At 45.2% G+C, this 23,443-nt stretch overlaps 1 protein-coding gene across 2 annotated transcripts in view; it reads left to right on the forward strand.

Annotated features, from left to right (window-relative positions):
• Positions 1-23,443, forward strand: part of PPP1R9A (protein phosphatase 1 regulatory subunit 9A) — a 219,191-nt gene that overhangs the window by 140,431 nt on the left and 55,317 nt on the right. For both annotated transcript variants that reach the window (XM_073582066.1, XM_073582067.1), the window contains exons 5-6: positions 722-826; positions 15,247-15,382. In XM_073582066.1, the coding sequence (XP_073438167.1) occupies positions 722-826; positions 15,247-15,382 (241 nt within the window). The remainder of the gene's footprint in view (positions 1-721; positions 827-15,246; positions 15,383-23,443) is intronic.

Raw genomic sequence — 23,443 nt, forward strand, 5'->3', positions numbered from 1 at the left:
GATGCAGAGATGCGGCCCCGCACTAGCAGGCGATTCAGTAAGTAATGTTTACTGCATATTTAAAGCATTACTTGTCTTTGCCCCATTTTGGGATGATGATGAACAACTCTTTTTAAAAGGACCAAAATATGTAATTTTTTTGTACCCAGTGTAAATGCCGCTGTTCTCCTGAATCCGGCAATGTTTTTTTTTTCGTTTCTACACCTCTCCGTTCCTGAGATATGGGCCTCTCTTCTCTGTATGTAAATCTAGTCTTTGAAGCCAAGTGGGTGTGGCCCTCAGCTTTTCTGTGTGGAGCCCACGCCCAGTTGCCTAAATAGACTGTAGTTGAAGAAGGGTCCATATCTCATGGATGGAGAGGCGTAGAAACAAAAGAAAGACAGCGCCGGATTCAGGAGAACAGCGGGATTTACCCCAGGTAACAAACAAACTCATAATTATGACAGGTCTTCTTTGCAGAGGGTTTGGAGCTCTGTATCAGCTCTAACCACCATATAGTCATAAATATAAATGTTAATTTTTTTGTCCGCCTGCAGTCGCCACTAGGGGGAGCCTGTAAGCTTACTGGTGTAATATTGAATTTAGGGTATACGAGCTTGCAGTAGTCTCCCCCCGTGACACTCGCAGGCATACACAATGTTATCAGGGTGTTCAAAATTGAACATTTCCTTTTTTTTAGTTTTTACCATGTTTATTTATGCCTATTTTTCTACATTTCCAGGATTCTTGTCAACGATCAAATCTTAGAAGTAGATGGAATTAGTCTGGTCGGCGTCACCCAAAATTTTGCAGCCACCGTTCTCCGAAACACCAAAGGAAAAGTCAGGTAATGATGTTTGGTTGTTGTATGGCGGCTCCGCTCTCTGCGCCAATAATCTGACTGGGGTCTGAATAACTGAGATGGGATGGGAGATGACTTAATAGAACTGTCGGAGGGTCCCTAAAAATTAAGGCGAGCACAAGGGGCCCCATTGATTGTCCCAGCTAGAACCCAGCAGCAATTGTTTCATTTCGTGAGATTTCATGACCCGGTGAGGACCCTACACAGAAGGTGAGGGCCAGACGTTACGAAATGTGAGGAGTAGTAGAGGTGGAACCATGTGAGATCCCTACTGTGGTGGCTTCATCTTCACAAAACCAGACAGTTTCTCATTTCAGCCAGGAAGGCTTTCTAGCTTTTTTTGCTGACTTTGCACAAATCGTGTTTTGCACAGGCAGAATATTGCTGAGCACAGGGCAAAATCTGCAATCCAAAAGCTGGAACATCGTGTTGTCGAGTCCTAGGACAAGAGACAGGAAATTAGAGAAGGAAATTAGTTGCATATCCAGCGCACACTCCACAGATCACCCAAACTGTATTATTGGAGAAAGCCGGCGGAGGTCCTGTGACACCAACGCTAGAGACCACTGTGGCCATGTGTCCCGTCGTGGAGGATACACCTCAGGTGATCATTCACAGTCTATGAGAAGCATCGGTCTGGCGTGGATATACTTCTGTCCCACCCGTGGTGGTAACTGTGCCACTACTGGGCGAAGTACCATCCTCCAGCAACTTTCCCTTCTATGGTGACACCTCTGGTAACTGTCCCTCCCGGGGTGGTAATAACTCCATAAACTGCCCCTCTCCTGACAGTGACGCCTCTTGTAGCTGTCCCTTATGTGGTGGTGATACCTCCTGTAATTGTCCTTCTCATGGTGGTGATGCCTCCTGTAGCTGTTCTCTCTCAATGGCAATACCTTGTGTTACTGTCCCTCTTGTAGTGGTGATACCTCCTGTATGGCCACATTCACACTGTCAGTATTTGGTCAGTATTTTACATCAGTATGTGTAAGCCAAAACCAGGAGTGGGTGATAATACAGAAGTGGTGACGTGTCTCTATTATACTTTTCCTCTGATATTGCACTCCTGGTCTTGACTTTCACATTCTGAGGTAAAGGCTGAGCAAATACTGAACGTGTGAACATGGTCAAGCTGTTACTGTGGTAGTGGTCATACCTCCTGTTAAGGACTGACGACCTGAGTTGGAGTAGTGATATTGCAACCACTATAGTTATAAAAGGATAGGGAAAATGAAGGGAGGTCAGCTCACCAGTCTCAGTTGCGATCCATAATCCTCCTGCGCACGGAGTCACCTTGATCAGGGGCGTTGACTGAAGCAAAATAAAGGATGGAATCTCCAGCGCTGGACTTCAGTTAAAAATTCATCATTTATTATAAATTCTTAAAATCGGACAGAAAAAAGTATGAATAAGGACATACAGGCAGATGGGGTCTCTGGTGGTCTCCAACCAACGCGTTTCGACCTAGAGGGTCTTACTCATGGTTCCATTGCAACCACTAGGGGCAGCACCAGCAGGAATCATAGTCAGGCTATAACCAGAGGTCGGTACACGGAGCAGCAGTAGGATCTTGAGAATAATCAGGAATTCTAGTCAGGATAGAGCCAGAGGACTGCGCACGGGGCAGCAGTAGGGTCTTGAGAAGAAGCAGGAATCGTAGTCAGGCTATAGCCAGAGGTCAGCACACGGAGCAGCAGTAGGGTCTTGAAGATAAGCAGGAATCGTAGTCAGGATATAGCCAGTGGTCGGTACACGGAGCAGCCGTAGGGTCTTGAGAATAAGCAGGAATTGTAGTCAGGATAGAGCCAGAGGTCTGAGCACGGGGCAGCAGTAGGATCTTGAGGATAAGCAGGAATCGTAGTCAGGATAGAGCCAGAGGTCTGAGCTCGGGGCCACAGTAGGATCTTCAGGATAAGCAGGAATCATAGTCGGGATATAGCCAGAGGTCGGTACACGGAGCAGCAGTAGGGTCTTGAGGATAAGCAGGAATCGTAGTCAGGATAGACCCAGAGGTCTGAGCACGGGGCAGCAGTAGGATCTTGAGGATAAGCAGGAATCGTAGTCGGGATAGAGCCAGAGGTCGGTACACAGAACAGCAGTAGGGTCTTGAAGATAAGCAGGAATCATAGTCAGGATATAGCCAGAGTTCGGTACACGGAGCAGCAGTAGGGTCTTGAGGATAAGCAGGAATCGTAGTCAGGATATAGCCAGAGGTCGGTACACGGAGCAGCAGTAGGGTCTTGAGGATAAGCAGGAATCGTAGTCAGGATAGAGCCAGAGGTCTGAGCACAGGGCAGCAGTAGGATCTTGAGGATAATCAGGAATCGTAGTCGGGATAGAGCCAGAGGTCGGTACACAGAGCAGCAGTAGGGTCTTGAGGATAAGTAGGAATCGTAGTCAGGATATAGCCAGAGGTCGGTACACAGAGCAGCAGTAGGGTCTTGAGGATAAGTAGGAATCGTAGTCAGGATATAGCCAGAGGTCGGTGCACAGAGCAGCAGTAGGGTCTTGAGGATAAGCAGGAATCGTAGTCAGGATATAGCCAGAGGTCAGTGCACAGAGCAGCAGTAGGGTCTTGAGGATAAGCAGGAATCGTAGTCAAGATATAAACAGAGGTCGGTACACAGAGCAGCAGTAGGGTCTTGAAGGTAAGCAGGAATCGTAGTCGGGATAGAGCCAGAGGTCTGAGCACGGGGCAGCAGTAGGATCTTGAGGATAAGCAGGAATCGTAGTCGGGATATAGCCAGAGGTCGGTACACAGAGCAGCAGTAGGGTCTTGAGGATAAGCAGGAATCATAGTCAGGCTATAGCCAGAGGTCAGTACACGGAGCAGCACTAGGGTCTTGAGAATAAGCAGGAATTGTAGTCAGGATATAGCCAGAGGTCGTGCATGGAGCAGCAGTAGGGTCTTGAGAATAAGCAGGAATCGTAGTCAGGATATAGTCAGAGGTCGGTACACGGAGCAGCAGTAGGATCTTGAGGATAAGCAGGAATCGTAGTCAGGATATAGCCAGAGGTCAGTACATGGAGCAGCAGTAGGGTCTTGAGGATAAGCAGGAAACGTAGTCAGGCTATAGCCAGAGGTCGATACACAGGGAAGCAGTAGGGTCTTGAGAATAAGCAGGAATCGTAGTCAGGATATAGTCAGAGGTCTGAGCACGGGGCAGCAGTAGGATCTTGAGGATAAGCAGGAATCGTAGTCGGGATAGAGCCAGAGGTCTGAGCACGGGGCAGCAGTAGGATCTTGAGGATAAGCAGGAATCGTAGTCGGGATAGAGCCAGAGGTCTGAGCACGGGGCAGCAGTAGGATCTTGAGGATAAGCAGGAATCGTAGTCGGGATATAGCCAGAGGTCGGTACACAGAGCAGCAGTAGGGTCTTGAGGATAAGCAGGAATCATAGTCAGGCTATAGCCAGAGGTCAGTACACGGAGCAGCACTAGGGTCTTGAGAATAAGCAGGAATTGTAGTCAGGATATAGCCAGAGGTCGTGCATGGAGCAGCAGTAGGGTCTTGAGAATAAGCAGGAATCGTAGTCAGGATATAGTCAGAGGTCGGTACACGGAGCAGCAGTAGGATCTTGAGGATAAGCAGGAATCGTAGTCAGGATATAGCCAGAGGTCAGTACATGGAGCAGCAGTAGGGTCTTGAGGATAAGTAGGAATCGTAGTCAGGATATAGCCAGAGGTCAGTGCACAGAGCAGCAGTAGGGTCTTGAGGATAAGCAGGAATCGTAGTCAGGATATAGCCAGAGGTCAGTGCACAGAGCAGCAGTAGGGTCTTGAGGATAAGCAGGAATCGTAGTCAAGATATAAACAGAGGTCGGTACACAGAGCAGCAGTAGGATCTTGAGGATAAGCAGCAGGTGAGAAGACACTAGACTAAAGACTTGAAGCTCAATAATCTCACAATGAAGGAAGTTCAGTTTCAGGTTTAAGTAGGGTGCGCAATCAGGAGATCACAGGGTGAGCCAATCAGGAACTTGGGGTGAAGACATCAGGAACTCAGGTTGGAGATATCAGGAACAAAACATGTACTAGTATCTGAAGGAACTGTCCATCGAGCTGAATAGCTCAGAGAAGAGCTGCCGCCTGGTGCACAAGAGCTGCTGGGTTTGAATCCTGACCCCTCCTGTAGCTGTCCACCTCATGGTTGTTATATCTCCTGTAGCTTTCTTGTGGTTGCAATACCTACTGACCTTCTGTAGCTCTCCTTCTTGTGGTGGTCATAGCTCCTGTAGTTATCCCTTTTGTAGTGGTGATACCTCCTGTAGCTGTCCCTCTTGTGGTGGCAATACCCACTGTAGCGGTTCCTCTTGTGATGGTCATATCTTCTGTAGCTGTGCCTCTTGTGGTGATACATCCTGTAGCTATTACTTACATGGTGGTCATATCTTTTGTAGCTGTCCCAGTTGTAGTGGTGGTACCTTCTGTGGTAGACCCTCTGGTGTTGGTGATACCTCCTGTATTGGTGTCTCTCATGGTGATGACACCTTCTGTAGCTATCCCTCCCGTGGTGATGATACCCCCTGGAGCTATTCCTCTTGTGTTGGTGATACCTCCTCTACTCTCCCTCTAGTAATAGTGATGCCTCATGTAACTGTTCTCTCACAATGGTGATACCACTGGTACCTGTCTCATAGTGGAGATATTCTGTAATCTCCTCTGTTACAAATAATTCACCCCTGGCTCCTTTCCCACTGTGGGTATATCGATGATAATTGTTCACCAGCAGATCCCAGACGGAAATCCATATATATGGAGGGAATATTTATGGGGGTTCATACCCCTCTTGGTAGAAGATATTCAGTGGTTTTGCTTATGTTCCTTAGATCATAGCTTAATGGGGGATGTACAATAATCACTGGAAATGGGGTTATACTGTATTTGCACTTTATATAACCTTCCTGTAGGAGTTGGGGGAAGAGCAATGACAACTGCTCTGGGCACATGTTTAGCTTTATAAAAGGGGTTGTCAGCATTCAGGATGTCAATAAGGTGAGTAATCATCAGAACACTGCCCTCTATTGACAAAAATATCTGTTTGACTGACAGCATCTTGTTACTTGCGATTCTATTGGAATTGGTTTTCTTACACGATTAGGATCTTCTCCCTCTGGAATGATAAAACTAACTTATAAATCAGTGACCTGAAATATTAGGGCAGATCCTTCTTGCTACTCAACCTACTTCCAGCCAAGGAAGATATGAAGATTGTGTCCTGGCGCGCGCTGCACATACACTGAGCGCCTCTCGGGGCCGCGGTGTCAGAGACTTCTCTTGGAAATGACTTGGCCGAGTGACAATCTGGAGCTCAATACTCTGCTATAATGAAATGCATCCATTCATATCCTAATGGAAGGACGAGCGCCTGCTCTAGCTGTCACAGACCCTGCTGGGAAATCGATTTTATATATATATTTTTTCAAGTAAGGTGATTTTTTCCAATTGGGGAGTATTCCAGCTGAATGCCAATTGTCTTAATTAGCAGCGCGGCCGGTGAGAGTTATGACCCATGGGTGTAATGTGATTTAGTGGCATATTCTCGTGTCTAAGTGCTTTTCATTTTTTATATGTGTAATGCAGATTAATGACTTACTGTCCACAGATGAGCTACATCTATGTCCGTCCTTCAAGTGCCCGATTGCATTTTGGAATATTAGACTTGAAGTTTTACATTACTTACCTGTTAGATACAGCGTACTGCCTCACCCTGCCTGGGAAGCTGCACAGTAGCTATATCTAATATATAAAGCTCAAAGTGTGTGTATGTGTGTGTGTGTGTGTGTGTATGTATGTCCGGGATTGGCATCCGCACCGTCGCAGCTACAGCCACAAAATTTGGCACAGTCACACGACTGGACCCCAAGAGCGTCCTAGGCTATGTTGTGAGGTGAAATTTTAACCCCGCGCGTTCCAATTCACCAAACAATTTTTGCCCCTGTCTACATAATGTGGAAACAGTGTGTGTGTATCAAGCCCCGCCCCTCATTATGATGTCACAATGGTTGACTATGGGATGGAGGATGTGTGATGGGTATATGGGCACTGGACTATGGGATGGAGGATATGTATGATGGGTATATGGGCACGGGACTATGGGATGAAGGATATGTATGATGGGTATATGGGCATGGGACTATGGGATGGAGAATATGTATGATGGGTATATGGGCACGGGACTATGGGATGGAGGATATGTATGATGGGAATATGGGCACTCGACTATGGGATGGCGGATATGTATGATGGGTATATGGGCATGGGACTATGGGATGGAGGATATGTATGATGGGTATATGGGCATGGGACTATGGGATGGAGAATATGTATGATGGGTATATGGGCACTCGACTATGGGATGGCGGATATGTATGATGGGTATATGGGCACGGGACTATGGGATGGAGGATATGTATGATGGGTATATGGGCACTCGACTATGGGATGAAGGATATGTATGATGGGTATATTGGCATGGGACTATGGGATGGAGGATATGTATGATGGGTATATGGGCACTGGACTATGGGATGAAGGATATGTATGATGGGTATATGGGCATGGGACTATGGGATGGAGAATATGTATGATGGGTATATGGGCACGGGCCTATGGGATGGAGAATATGTATGATGGGTATATGGGCACTCGACTATGGGATGGCGGATATGTATGATGGGTATATGGGCATGGGACTATGGGATGGAGGATATATATGATGGGTATATGGGCACTGGACTATGGGATGAAGGATATGTATGATGGGTATATGGGCATGGGACTATGGGATGGAGAATATGTATGATGGGTATATGGGCATGGGCCTATGGGATGGAGAATATGTATGATGGGTATATGGGCACTCGACTATGGGATGGCGGATATGTATGATGGGTATATGGGCACGGGACTATGGGATGGAGGATATGTATGATGGGTATATGGGCACTGGACTATGGGATGAAGGATATGTATGATGGGTATATGGGCATGGGACTATGGGATGGAGAATATGTATGATGGGTATATGGGCACGGGCCTATGGGATGGAGAATATGTATGATGGGTATATGGGCACTCGACTATGGGATGGCGGATATGTATGATGGGTATATGGGCATGGGACTATGGGATGGAGGATATATATGATGGGTATATGGGCACTGGACTATGGGATGAAGGATATGTATGATGGGTATATGGGCATGGGACTATGGGATGGAGAATATGTATGATGGGTATATGGGCATGGGCCTATGGGATGGAGAATATGTATGATGGGTATATGGGCACTCGACTATGGGATGGCGGATATGTATGATGGGTATATGGGCATGGGACTATGGGATGGAGGATATGTATGATGGGTATATGGGCATGGGACTATGGGATGGAGAATATGTATGATGGGTATATGGGCACTCGACTATGGGATGGCGGATATGTATGATGGGTATATGGGCACGGGACTATGGGATGGAGGATATGTATGATGGGTATATGGGCACTCGACTATGGGATGAAGGATATGTATGATGGGTATATTGGCATGGGACTATGGGATGGAGGATATGTATGATGGGTATATGGGCACTCGACTATGGGATGGCGGATATGTATGATGGGTATATGGGCACGGGATTATGGGATGGAGGATATGTATGATGGGTATATGGGCATGGGACTATGGGATGGAGGATATGTATGATGGGTATATGGGCGCGGGACTATGGGATGGAGGATATGTGATGGGTATATGGGCACAGGACTATGGGATGGAGGATGTGTATGATGGGTATATGGGCATGGGACTATGGGATGGAGGATATGTATGATGGGTATATGGGCACGGGACTATGGGATGGAGGATGTGTATGACGGGTATATGGGCACGGGACTATGGGATGGCGAATATGTATGATGGGTATATGGGCATGGGACTATGGGATGGAGAATATGTATGATGGGTATATGGGCACTCAACTATGGGATGGCGGATATGTATGATGGGTATATGGGCACGGGACTATGGGATGGAGGATATGTATGATGGGTATATGGGCACTCGACTATGGGATGGCGAATATGTATGATGGGTATATGGGCATGGGACTATGGGATGGAGGATATGTATGATGGGTATATGGGCACTCGACTATGGGATGGCGGATATGTATGATGGGTATATGGGCACGGGACTATGGGATGGAGGATATGTATGATGGGTATATGGGCACGGGACTATGGGATGTAGAATATGTATGATGGGTATATGGGCACGGGACTATGGGATGGAGAATATGTATGATGGGTATATGGGCACCGGACTATGGGATGGAGGATATGTATGATGGGTATATGGGCACTCGACTATGGGATGGCGAATATGTATGATGGGTATATGGGCACGGGACTATGGGATGGAGGATATGTATGATGGGTATCTGGGCACGGGACTATGGGATGGAGGATATGTATGATGGGTATATGGGCACGGGACTATGAGATGGAAGGATATGTATGATGGGTATATGGGCACGGGACTATGGGATGGAGGATATGTATGATGGGTATCTGGGCACGGGACTATGGGATGGAGGATATGTATGATGGGTATATGGGCACGGGACTATGAGATGGAGGATATGTATGATGGGTATATGGGCACGGGACTATGGGATGTAGAATATGTATGATGGGTATATGGGCATGGGACTATGGGATGTAGAATATGTATGATGGGTATATGGGCATGGGACTATGGGATGGAGGATAATTATAATTTGTTATAACTAACCACAGTTAGCTACTATGCCCGGGCAGCGCCGGGCTCTTCAGCTAGTTATCTATATTCTTGTACATAGGGGCAGTATTATAGCAGTTATATTGTTGTACATAGGAGCAGTAATATAGTAGTTATATTCTTGTACATAGGGGCAGTATTATAGTAGTTATATTCTTGTACATAGGGACCAGTATTATAGTAGTTATATTCTTGTACATAGGAGCAGTATTATAGTAGTTATATTCTTGTACATAGGGGCAGTATTATAGTAGTTATATTCTTGTACATAGGGGGCAGTATTATAGTAGTTATATTCTTGTACATAGGGGGCAGTATTATAGTAGTTATATTCTTGTACATAGGAGCAGTATTATAGCAGTTATATTCTTGTACATAGGGACCAGTATTATAGTAGTTATATTCTTGTACATAGGAGCAGTATTATAGTAGTTATATTTTTGTATAGAGGACAGTATTATAACAGTTATATTCTTGTACATAGGGGCAGTATTATAGCAGTTATATTGTTGTACATAGGAGCAGTATTATAGTAGTTATATTCTTGTACATAGGGGCAGTATTATAGTAGTTATATTCTTGTACATAGGGACCAGTATTATAGTAGTTATATTCTTGTACATAGGAGCAGTATTATAGTAGTTATATTCTTGTACATAGGGGCAGTATTATAATAGTTATATTCTTGTACATAGTGGGCAGTATTATAGTAGTTATATTCTTGTACATAGGGGGCAGTATTATAGTAGTTATATTCTTGTACATAGGAGCAGTATTATAGCAGTTATATTCTTGTACATAGGGGCAGTATTATAGTAGTTATATTCTTGTACATAGGGGGCAGTATTATAGTAGTTATATTCTTGTACATAGGGGGCAGTATTATAGTAGTTATATTCTTGTACATAGGAGCAGTATTATAGTAGTTATATTTTTGTATAGAGGACAGTATTATAACAGTTATATTCTTGTACATAGGGGCATTATTATAGTAGTTATATTCTTGTACATAGGGGCAGTATTATAGTAGTTAGATTCTTGTACATGGGGCAGTATTATAGTAGTTAGATTCTTGTACATAGGGGCAGTATTATAGTAGTTAGATTCTTGTACATAGGGGCAGTATTATAGTAGTTATATTCTTGTAGATAGGGGCAGTATTATAGTAGTAATATTCTTGTACATAGGGGCAGTATTATAGTAGGTATATTCTTATACATAGGGGCAGTATTATAGTAGTTATATTCTTGTACATAGGGGCAATATTATAGTAGTTATATTCTTGTACATAGGAGCAGTATTATAGTAGTTATATTTTTGTATAGAGGGCAGTATTATAACAGTTATGTTCTTGTACATAGGGGCAGTATTATAGTAGTTATATTCTTGTACATAGGGGCAGTATTATAGTAGTAATATTCTTGTACATAGGGGCAGTATTATAGTAGTTATATTCTGTACATAGTGGCAGTATTATAGCAGTTATATTCTTGTACATAGGGGCAGTATTATAGTAGTTATATTCTTGTACATAGGAGCAGTATCATAGTAGTTATATTTTTGTATAGAGGGCAGTATTATAACAGTTATGTTCTTGTACATAGGGGCAGTATTATAGTAGTTATATTCTTGTACATAGGGGCAGTATTATAGTAGTAATATTCTTGTACATAGGGGCAGTATTATAGTAGTTATATTCTTGTATAGAGGGCAGTATTATAGCAGTTATATTCTTGTACATAGGGACAGTATTATAGGAGATATATTCTTGCACATAGGGGCAATATTATAGTAGTTATATTTTTGTACATAGGAGCAGTATTATAGTAAATATATTCTTGTACATAGGAGTAGTATTATAGTAGTTATATTCTTGTTCATAGGAGCAGTATTATAGTAGTTATATTCTTGTACATAGGGGCAGTATTATAGCAGTTATATTCCTGTACATAGGGGCAGTATTATAGTTGTTATATTTTTGTATAAAGGGCAGTATTATAGTAGTTATATTCTTGTACATAGGGGGCAGTATTATAGTAGTTATATTCTTGTACATACAGTCATGGCCAAAAGTATTGACACCCCTGCAATTCTGTCAGATAATATTCAGTTTCTTCCTGAAAATGATTGCAAACACAAATTCTTTGGTATTATTATCTTCATTTAATTTGTCTTAAATGAAAAAACACAAAAGAGAATGAAGCAAAAAGCAAAACATTGATCATTTCACACAAAACTCCAAAAATGGGCCGGACAAAAGTATTGGCACCCTCAGCCTAATACTTGGTTGCACAACCTTTAGCCAAAATAACTGCGACCAACCGCTTCCAGTAACCATCAATGAGTTTCTTACAATGCTCTGCTGGAATTTTAGACCATTCTTCTTTGGCAAACTACTCGAGGTCCCTGATATTTGAAGGGTGCCTTCTCCAAACTGCCATTTTTAGATCTCTCCACAGGTGTTCTATGGGATTCAGGTCTGGACTCATTGCTGGCCACCTTAGAAGTCTCCAGTGCTTTCTCTCAAACCATTTTCTAGTGCTTTTTGAAGTGTGTTTTGGGTTATTGTCCTGCTGGAAGACCCATGACCTCTGAGGTAGACCCAGCTTTCTCACACTGGGCCCTACATTATGCTGCAAAATTTGTTGGTAGTCTTCTGACTTCATCGAACATCCGCACAATCTTGCATTGAAATCTCTTGTCAATTTTTCTTTTCCATCCACATCTAGGGAGGTTAGCCACAGTGCCATGGGCTTTAAACTTCTTGATGACACTGCGCACGGTAGACACAGGAACATTCAGGTCTTTGGAGATGGACTTGTAGTCTTGAGATTGCTCATGCTTCCTCACAATTTGGTTTCTCAAGTCCTCAGACAGTTCTTTGGTCTTCTTTCTTTTCTCCATGCTCAATGTGGTACACACAAGGACACAGGACAGAGGAAGAGTCAACTTTAATCCATGTCAGCTGGCTGCAAGTGTGATTTAGTTATTGCCAACACCTGTTAGGTGCCACAGGTAAGTTACAGGTGCTGTTAATTACACAAATTAGAGAAGCATCACATGATTTTTCGAACAGTGCCAATACTTTTGTCCACCCTCTTTGTTATGTTTGGTGTGGAATTATATCCAATTTGGCTTTAGGACAATTCTTTTTGTGTTTTTTCATTTAAGACAAATTAAATGAAGATAATAATACCAAAGAATTTGTGTTTGCAATCATTTTCAGGAAGAAACTGAGTATTATCTGACAGAATTGCAGGGGTGTCAATACTTTTGGCCATGACTGTAGGGGGCAGTATTATAGTAGTTATATTCTTGTACACCGGAGCAGTATTATAGTAGTTATATTCTTGTACATAGGGGACAGTATTATAGTAGTTATATTCTTGTACATAGGAGCAGTATTATAGTAGTTATATTCTTGTACATAGGGGACAGTATTATAGTAGTTATATTCTTGTACATAGGAGGCAGTATTATAGTAGTTACAGTATATTCTTGTACATAGGGGACAGTATTATAGTAGTTATATTCTGATGACTAATTTGCTGATGACACAAAGCTAGGAGGGATAGCTAATACTAGAGAAGAGAGAGGATTCAAAAAGATTTAAATAAACTGGAGAAGTGGGCAGCAACTAACAGAATGGTTTTTAACAGGGAGAAATGCAAAGTACTACATCTGGGCAATAAAAATGAAAAAAGCATATACAGAATGGGAGGAATAGGGCTAAGTGACAGCACATGTGAAAAAGACTTGGGTATACTAATAGATCACAGACTGAATATGAGTCAACAGTGTGATGCAGCAGCAAAAAAGGCAAATGCAATTCTAGGATGTATTAACAGAAGCATACAGTCTAGATCACGTGAAGTCATTATTTACCTCTACTCCTCTTTGGTCAGACCTCATCTGGAATATTGTGTCCAGCTTTTGGCACCACATTTTAAAAAAGACATCAAAAAACTGGAGCAAGTTCAGAAAAGAGCGACCAGAATGGTGACCGGTCTGCAAACCCTGTCTTATGAGGAAAGGTTGCAGGATTTGGGATTGTTTAGTTTGCAAAAGAGAAGACTGAGAGGAGACTTAATAACTGTCTACAAATATCTAAAGGGCTGTCACATTGTAGAAGGATCAACTTTATTCTCATTTGCACAAGGAAAGACTAGAAGCAATGGGATGAAACTGAATGGGAGGAGACACAGATTAGATATTAGAGAAAACTTTTTGACAGTTAGAGTGATCAATGAGTGGAACAGGCTGCCACGAGAAGTGGTGAGTTCTCCTTCAATGGAAGTCTTCAAACAGAGGCTGGACAGACATCTGACTGGGATGATTTAGCGAATCCTGCTTTGAGCAGGGGGTTGGACCAGATGGCCCAGGAGGTCCCTTCCAACTCTACGATTCTATGATTCTTGTACATAGGAGCAGTATTATAGTAGTTATATTCTTGTACATAGGGGCAGATTTATATTAGATATATTCTTGTACATAGGAGCAGTATTATAGTAGTTATAGCCTTGTACATAGGGGCAGTATTATAGTAGTTATATTCTTGTACATAGGGGCAGTATTATAGTTGTTATATTCTTGTATATAGGGGGCAGTATTATGGTAGCTATATTCTTTTACATAGGGGCAGTATTATAGTAGTTATATTCTTGTACATAGGGGCAGTATTATAGTAGTTATATTCTTGTACACAGGGGCAGTATTATAGTAGTTTTATTCTTGTACATAGGGGCAGTATTATAGTAGTTATATTCTTGTACATAGGGGCAGTATTATAGTAGTTATATTCTTGTACATAGGGGCAGTATTATAGTTGTTATATTCTTGTATATAGGGGGCAGTATTATGGTAGCTATATTCTTTTACATAGGGGCAGTATTATAGTAGTTATATTCTTGTACATAGGGGCAGTATTATAGTAGTTATATTCTTGTACACAGGGGCAGTATTATAGTAGTTTTATTCTTGTACATAGGGGCAGTATTATAGTAGTTATATTCTTGTACATAGGGGCAGTATTATAGTTGTTATATTCTTGTATATAGGGAGCAGTATTATAGCAGTTATATTCCTGTACATAGGGGGCAGTATTATAGTAGTTATATTCTTGTACATAGGGACAGTATTATAGTTGTTATATTCTTGTATATAGGGAGCAGTATTATAGCAGTTATATTCCTGTACATAGGGGGCAGTATTATAGTAGTTATATTCTTGTACATAGGAGCAGTATTATAGTTGTTATATTCTTGTATATAGGAGCAGTATTATAGTAGTTATATTCTTGTATATAGGGGCAGTGTTATAGTAGTATATTCTTGTATATAGGAGCAGTATTATAGTAGTTATATTCTTGTACATAGGAGCAGTATTATAGTAGTTATATTCTTGTACATAGGGGGCAGTATTATAGTAGTTATATTCTTGTACATAGGAGCAGTATTATAGTAGTTATATTCTTGTACATAGGGGGCAGTATTATAGTAGTTATATTCTTGTATATAGGGGCAGTATTATAGTAGTTATCTTCTTGTACATGGGGGTCTGGATTATTTTGTGAATATTACATTTTGTGTTTTAAAATGTACAGATTTATTATTGGACGTGAAAAACCCGGACAGGTCAGTGAAGTTGCCCAGTTGATCAGCCAAACTCTGGAGCAGGAACGTCGTCAGAGGGAGATGCTTGAACAGCACTATGCACAATATGACGCTGATGATGATGAGGTAATAGTAGTAACTTTTGCTTTTGTGATGTATTTAATTTAAAATTTAAGGTGTTTTCTGAGATGATCGAAATCCCAGTAATATAACCCCGCACGGGAAGTGTAATAAATTCATTATCAAACAGTGTAAAATAAGCCACCTTACATCACAAGATGTTAATAATACATTCCGCCTCCTCTGGTCGTGCACGACTATATATTTTCTTTACCGTTGCTTTTACGTCTGATCTATGCCGTGGCTTTTTATGTATTCTCCATATTATTACCCACTTATTGGTTTCCTCATTTTTTCAGTTCTTATTACCTTACACGTATCAAAATGTTTTTCCATAAAATGTCACGAGGCTGCAGAGCAGCTCCATTCTCAGCGACGTGTAGCGTCAGAAGGGTGTGTATTGTGACCCTTGTAACCAGGGGTCCCGTGGTGAATATCACATGTGCATGTGATGGAACAGATGACTTTGCACACATTGCACTTAATATAGCTGTTAATGCCGTAAGGTTTTTTGTCTACAGCAATTGAAAGCACCGTAGTTTTTTTGCACCAGTGCACATGGAATAACCACACATGTAGAAGCCCTTGTTGTGTAACCAGATGAATGTGTTAGGATATGTGCTCACCTTTATTTCAGGGGTCAAAACCAAAGATTGTTCTATCCTCCTTTGTGCAGTTTTTTAAAAAGTTTTATTAAGTCCCAAAAGTGGTTTTGAACAGTTTTTCAAGTATTTTTGAAGTTTTTTTTTCTTCCTGAAGCTTTTTCTTTGTAGCCTTTTGCTTGCACAGTGCCAACTTGGGTATGGATTCCACCAGGAGCTGCTTAATAGTGACACACATTCTTTTCTCCAACCCGGCGGGTTTTTTTTTTAAATCTGAAGTGGAAGAAAAATGCTCAAACAACTGAACATATGACCAATAGGAGACATTTAGGAAGACCTTTTTCAGGCTTTTTTTTAGCAGACTTACTTTAGAAAAACTTCCAAAAACTCACTGTGCAAATACTATTAGTAACTGTAACTCTAACAGAAAGACTAGAGGGAGAGCAAACTACCCACCATGAGGGCTGTTTTGGCTTTACACTTAATGGGAGTAGTGAAGATTTTATTTTAAACTTTTTATCCTGTTGGAGCAGTGGAATGTATGTATTAATTACGCCACTAATTTCAAATAACTGTTGACTTTATATAGAGTCAAAGTTACTCTGTCCTGAACATACCCATAGTTTCTTGAACATTCCCATTCATTTCCTTTACATTCCTATTTATCTCCTGTATATTCTGATCTACTTCCTGTACATTCCGATACATCTCCTGAATATTCTGATACATTTTACTGAGCATTCCGATATACTTTATTTCCTGAACATTCCAATACGTTTCCTGAGATTTGTGATACATCTGTATATTCCGACACATCTCCTGTATATTCCGGTACATCTCCTGTATATTTCGATACATCTCCTGTATATTCCGACACATCTCCTGTATATTCCGGTACATCTCCTGTATATTCCGACACATCTCCTGTATATTCCGGTACATCTCCTGTGTGACAACTCTGGTCTAATACGTCCAAGAGTGGACTCTCTGGGTCGTGGATCAGGAGCCCCTGGGCCGAGCGCACCTGGTGAAGACCGACCCCTGTACAGGGATCGTTAGGGGCAGGACCGCAGGGGGCAGAACCGCGACAGCCGGTGCCAGGAGGGACGGCTCGATGGACAGGCAGGCAGAACAAGGATAGCAGGATGGGATAGCGGAAAATACTGGCCAGGAGTCCACAGGGGAAGGATCAGAGAGGGGGAACAGGGCAGAGACAGACAGACGGAAGTGGAGCAGGCCACAGAGCACACAGGGAAAACAGCAAAAGGATAGGCAGGATTCACTAGAGTAGGTATGGGCCGATGGGTGCAGGAAGTCACACACAATCACCAGGCGCCCTCAGAATAGAGCGGACGCCTGATATATCCAGAACCCGGAAGACCCGCCCCTCAGCGACGCCCCCTACTAGCAGAAGAGAGCGGGGGAACGCGCGTGCGCGGCCTAAGGCCGGCGCGGTTACCCGCAGCAGAGCGGGGAGCAGAGCGGAAGTGCGCGTGGACAGGAGGGCGCAGGTGAGGGGACGCTGCGGCGGGCACCGCCGCTGAAGGGGCATCGGCGGGCACGGCCGCCGATGTCACAGTACCCCCCCCATATGTCCTCCCCTTCTGAGGTTGGTCAGGAATCTTTTCATGATAAGGGGGGCATCGACATTCTCTCGGGGCTCCCAGGACCTCTCCTCTGGACCAAAACCCTTCCAGTCGATAAGAAAAAGAGTTTTACCCTTGACCCTTTTCATGGCCAAAATGTCCTTTACTTCAAAGACATCGTCCGAACAAATTGGCGAAGGAGGGGACATGGAGGTTGGTTGGAACCGATTCAAAACTACAGGTTTAAGGAGCGAGATATGGAAGGTGTTAGGGACCCGGAGCGATGCCGGCAACCTCAATTTGTAGGCTACTTTGTTAATGCGCCCAAGTACTTCAAAAGGCCCGATGTATCGAGGACTTAACTTGTAAGCAGGGACTTTTAGGCGGATATGTTTGGTAGAAAGCCAGACTTTGTCCCCGGGATGGTACGGGGGTAGATCCCTTCGTCTCTTGTCTGCGTGTTTCTTAATTCGGATGCTGGCTACCTCGAGCGCCTCCCTGGTCTCCCTCCAAATTTGCGAAAATTCCTTGGCGAGAGTATCTGCAGCAGGAACTCCAGACGATGCGGAAAAGGGCAACGGAACCCCAGGATTTAGCCCAGTTACCACAAAGAACGGCGTCTTGGACGTTGATTCGCTGGGATGATTATTATGAGCGAATTCTGCCCAAGGTAGGAGTGAGACCCAATTATCCTGATGTGCGTTAGAAAAGTGGCGTAAGTAGGTAGTCAGAATTTGGTTAATCCGTTCCACTTGGCCATTGGTTTGTGGATGATACGCTGAGGAGAAGTCGAGAGACGTGCCCAGGAGCCGACAGAGAGCCCTCCAGAATCGGGAGGTAAACTGGACCCCTCGATCGGTCACGATTCGTAGAGGAAGACCATGCAGCCTGAAAACCTGGTGGATAAAGATCTCGGCCAACTTCGGAGCAGATGGCAGTCCGGACAAGGGAATGAAGTGGGCCATCTTGGAGAAGCGGTCTGCGACGACTAAGATGGTAGTACATCCAGCAGAGCGAGGCAGATCAGTCACGAAATCAATGGCGATTTGCTGCCAAGGGACCTCTGGCACAGGCAACGGATGAAGGAGACCGGAGGGCAGAGTCCTTGGAACCTTGTTCTGAGCACAGGTCCTGCAGGAGGCTACAAAGTCCTTTGCGTCCTGGTGGAGAGAGGGCCACCAGTAATACCGGGAGAGAAGCAAAAGGGTCTTCTTAATCCCAACGTGCCCAGCAACCTTGGAGGAATGTCCCCAGCGCAGCACTTCCAGACGTTTGTTCGAAGGAACGAAGGTCTTGCCAGGCGGAAGAGTAGAGAATCTCACAGGGGCCACGGAGATAACTTTAGCCGGCTCGATAATATATGATGGATCCTTCTCCTTTTCAGGTGGCTGCAAAGACCTGGAAAGCGCATCAGCTTTGATGTTCTTACTGCCGGGCCGGAAGTGGAGCTTAAACTCAAAACGGGAAAAATACAGGGCCCACCTGGCTTGTCTGGAGTTGAGTCTCTGGGCAGATTGCAGGTAGGCCAAGTTCTTGTGGTCCGTGAAGATAGTAAAGGGATGCACTGCCCCTTCGAGCAGATATCGCCATTCCTCCAGCGCCATCTTAATGGCCAACAATTCCCGGTCCCCAATGGAGTAGTTGCACTCCGCAGGAGAAAAGGATTTGGAGAAGAACCCGCAGGGGACTAGACGTCCGGATGGAGCCTGTTGGGAAAGGACCGCCCCAGCTCCAGTGGAGGAGGCATCAACTTCCAGGATGAAGGGCCTACTGGCCACTGGGCGGTGTAGGATCGGAGCAGAGGCAAACGAGCGTTTCAGGGCAAGGAAGACGTCCTCGGCTTCGGTAGACCAGTCGTTAGACTTCGTCCCCTTACGGGTCAGGACCGTGATGGGCTTGGTGACTGTAGAAAAGTGGGGTACAAACTGTCGGTAATAGTTAGCGAAGCCGAGGAAACGCTGGATGGCCTTTATGCCAACTGGACGAGGCCACTGGAGTACCGCGGACAGCTTCTCCGGATCCATCTTAAGGCCGGAATCCGTGATGATATATCCCAAGAAAGGTAACGCTGTTTGCTCGAAGAGGCACTTCTCAATCTTGGCGTAAAGACGATTTTCTCGAAGGCGCTGCAGGACCATGCGTACACTTCTCCGATGGGAGGAGAGATCGGCCGAGAAAACGAGGATATCATCCAAATACACCACCACGCAGAAATAGAGTAGGTCCCGGAATACCTCATTTACGAATTCCTGAAACACCGCCGGAGCATTGCAGAGACCGAACGGCATGACCAAGTATTCATAATGGCCGTCCCGAGTATTGAAGGCCGTCTTCCACTCGTCCCCCGCTCGGATTCGGATTAAGTTGTAAGCTCCCCGCAGATCCAACTTCGTGAAGATTCTGGCCCCCCTCAGCCGGTCGAAGAGTTCTGGAATCAGCGGGAGCGGGTACCGGTTTTTAACAGTGATGTTGTTCAGGCCCCGGTAATCAATACAGGGTCGCAGGGACCCATCTTTCTTCCGAACGAAGAAGAAACCTGCGCCCGCAGGGGACGAGGATTTCCGGATGAACCCCTTGGCCAGATTCTCCTGTATGTATTCCGTCATAGCCGTGGTCTCTGCTGGGGATAGAGGATAAGTTCTCCCTCTGGGAGGGGTGGCTCCGGGGACCAGGTCGATAGGGCAGTCATAGGAGCGATGAGGTGGTAAGGAGTCCGCCTCCTTTTTGCTGAACACATCAGCATACGTGTGATAGGGTGCGGGTAGACCCGGAAGGTCGGCAGGCTTCGAGCATGGACGGGGACGAGTGAGAGCCCGTAGGCAGTGCTCCTGGCAGGAGTGCCCCCAACGGAGAACTTCCCCAGAGCGCCAGTCAATCACCGGCTCGTGCCGTCTGAGCCAGGGTAGCCCTAGAAGAACAGCATGGGCTAGTTGTGGCAGGACATAAAAGGCTATCCTCTCGAGGTGGAGTGCTCCGATTTGAAGGTCTACTTCGACGGTAACCGTGGTGATGAGTCCGGGTAAAGGTTTACCATCAACGGAGGAAATAGCACGAGGGTTCCTCAATACATTCACCAGGATCCGGAGTTTATCAACCTCCTCCTGGCGGATGAAATTACCAGCAGCACCCGAGTCCACATACGCCTCCACAGATCCACGCTCCCGACCTGCAATTATCAAAGCTGAAAGGGTAAGGGGGAGAGAGGAATTTTGATCACCTAGGGGGTCCTCTCTTACCTGACCTAGGTGGAGGCATTTCCCGACCTCTCTGGCTTCTCCGGGCAAGAACGCACAAAATGGTTGGCACCTCCGCAGTACAGGCAGAGTCCCTTGGTCATCCTCTCCCTGCGCCGCTGCTCGGACAGTCTGACACGATCAATCTGCATTGGCTCAGGAGCGGTACTAACAGGAGATGCAGGGAAACGAGGGACAGGAGCCTGGTACAGCCTAAAGGACCTTCTCTCTCCGACCGCCTCTCGAGCGCGCTCCTGAAAGCGTAGATCAATACGAGTGGCCAGCGAAATAAGGTCCTCCAGAGTGGTGGGGGTGTCTCGCCCGGCAAGCTCATCCTTGATCTTACTGGAGAGGCCTCTCCAAAAGGCTCCCACAAGAGCCTCATTGTTCCACCCCAACTCTGAAGAGAGGGTCCGAAAGCGGATGGCGTATTGCCCCACTGTGAGGGAACCCTGGCGGAGGTTAAAAAGGGCCTCCGTGGTGGATGCTAAGTGACCCGGTTCATCGAATACCTTTTGAAAGGTTTCCAAGAAGGTCTGAATGCTTGACACTACGGGGTCATCCCTCTGCCACAAGGGGTTCACCCAGGACAGGGCCTCACCCTCGAGATGGGACACAATGAACGCCACCTTGGCGCGGTCAGTAGGATACTGAAGGGGGGCAAGCTCAAAATGTAGCCTGCATTGATTCAGAAAACCCCGGCATAACTTAGGGTCTCCGCTGTACCTGGGGGGTTTACCCAGACGGGGAGACAGGGCAGAGACTACGTCACGGGGGGAAGTTGCTGCGGCAGCAGACGATTGCAGAGCAAGCAATCGATCATCCACGGATGCCATGTAACTTAAGATGTGGGATTGAGCGTTGCGCTGCTGCGCGAGCTCCTGCTGGAGGCTGACCAGGAGGGGAGCGTGCCCGGGGTCAGAGGTCTGCAGGGCGGATAGCCGGGTGTCCATAGACTTCATAAAGGACATTATCTGGGTCTGATTTTCACGAAGGAAAAGTAATTCCTTTTGTGTGGCGGCTGCGGCACCGGCGGGATCCATGGCCTGGTGATACTGTGACAACTCTGGTCTAATACGTCCAAGAGTGGACCCTCTGGGTCGTGGATCAGGAGCCCCTGGGCCGAGCGCACCTGGTGAAGACCGACCCCTGTACAGGGATCGTTAGGGGCAGGACCGCAGGGGGCAGAACCGCGACAGCCGGTGCCAGGAGGGACGGCTCGATGGACAGGCAGGCAGAACAAGGATAGCAGGATGGGATAGCGGAAAATACTGGCCAGGAGTCCACAGGGGAAGGATCAGAGAGGGGGAACAGGGCAGAGACAGACAGACGGAAGTGGAGCAGGCCACAGAGCACACAGGGAAAACAGCAAAAGGATAGGCAGGATTCACTAGAGTAGGTATGGGCCGATGGGTGCAGGAAGTCACACACAATCACCAGGCGCCCTCAGAATAGAGCGGACGCCTGATATATCCAGAACCCGGAAGTACGTCCTACAGACCCGCCCCTCAGCGACGCCCCCTACTAGCAGAAGAGAGCGGGGGAACGCGCGTGCGCGGCCTAAGACCGGCGCAGTTACCCGCAGCAGAGCGGGGAGCAGAGCGGAAGTGCGCGTGGACAGGAGGGCGCAGGTGAGGGGACGCTGCGGCGGGCACCGCCGCTGAAGGGGCATCGGCGGGCACGGCCGCCGATGTCACATCCTGTATATTCCGACACATTTCCTGTATATTCCGATACATCTCCTGTATATTCCGGTACATCTCCTGTATATTCCGATACATCTCCTGTATATTCCGGTACATCTCCTGTATATTCCGATACATCTCCTGTATATTCCGATACATTTCCTGTATATTTCGATACATCTCCTGTGTATTCCGACACATTTCCTGTATATTCCGACACATCTCCTGTATATTCCGGTACATCTCCTGTATATTCCGATACATCTCCTGTGTATTCCGACACATTTCCTGTATATTCCGACACATCTCCTGTATATTCCGATACATCTCCTGTATATTCCGATACATTTCCTGTATATTTCGATACATCTCCTGTATATTCCGCTACATCTGTATATTCCGATACATTTCCTGTATATTCCGATACATTTCCTGTATATTCCGATACATCTCCTGTATATTACAATACATTTCCTGTATATTCCAACATATCTCCTGTATATTCCAATACATCTCCTGTATATTCCGCTACATCTGTATATTCCGATACATCTCCTGTATATTCCGATACATCTGTATATTCCGATACATTTCCTGTATATTGCGATACATCTTCTGTATATTGCGATACATCTCCTGTATATTGCGATACATCTCCTGTATATTCCGATACATCTCCTGTATATTGCGATACATCTCCTGTATATTCCGATACATCTCCTGTATATTCCGATACGATACATCTGTATATTCCGATACATTTCCTGTATATTGCGATACATCTCCTGTATATTCCGACACATCTCCTGTATATTCCGATACATCTCCTGTATATTCCGATACATCTCCTGTATATTCCGACACATCTCCTGTATATTCCGATACATCTGTATATTCCGATACATCTCCTGTATATTCCGACACATCTCCTGTATATTCCGATACATCTCCTGTATATTGC

This window comes from Dendrobates tinctorius, unplaced genomic scaffold (genome assembly GCF_039654945.1).
Source record: "Dendrobates tinctorius isolate UK_male_01 unplaced genomic scaffold, ASM3965494v1 ptg000070l, whole genome shotgun sequence".
Lineage (NCBI taxonomy): Eukaryota > Metazoa > Chordata > Amphibia > Anura > Dendrobatidae > Dendrobates > Dendrobates tinctorius.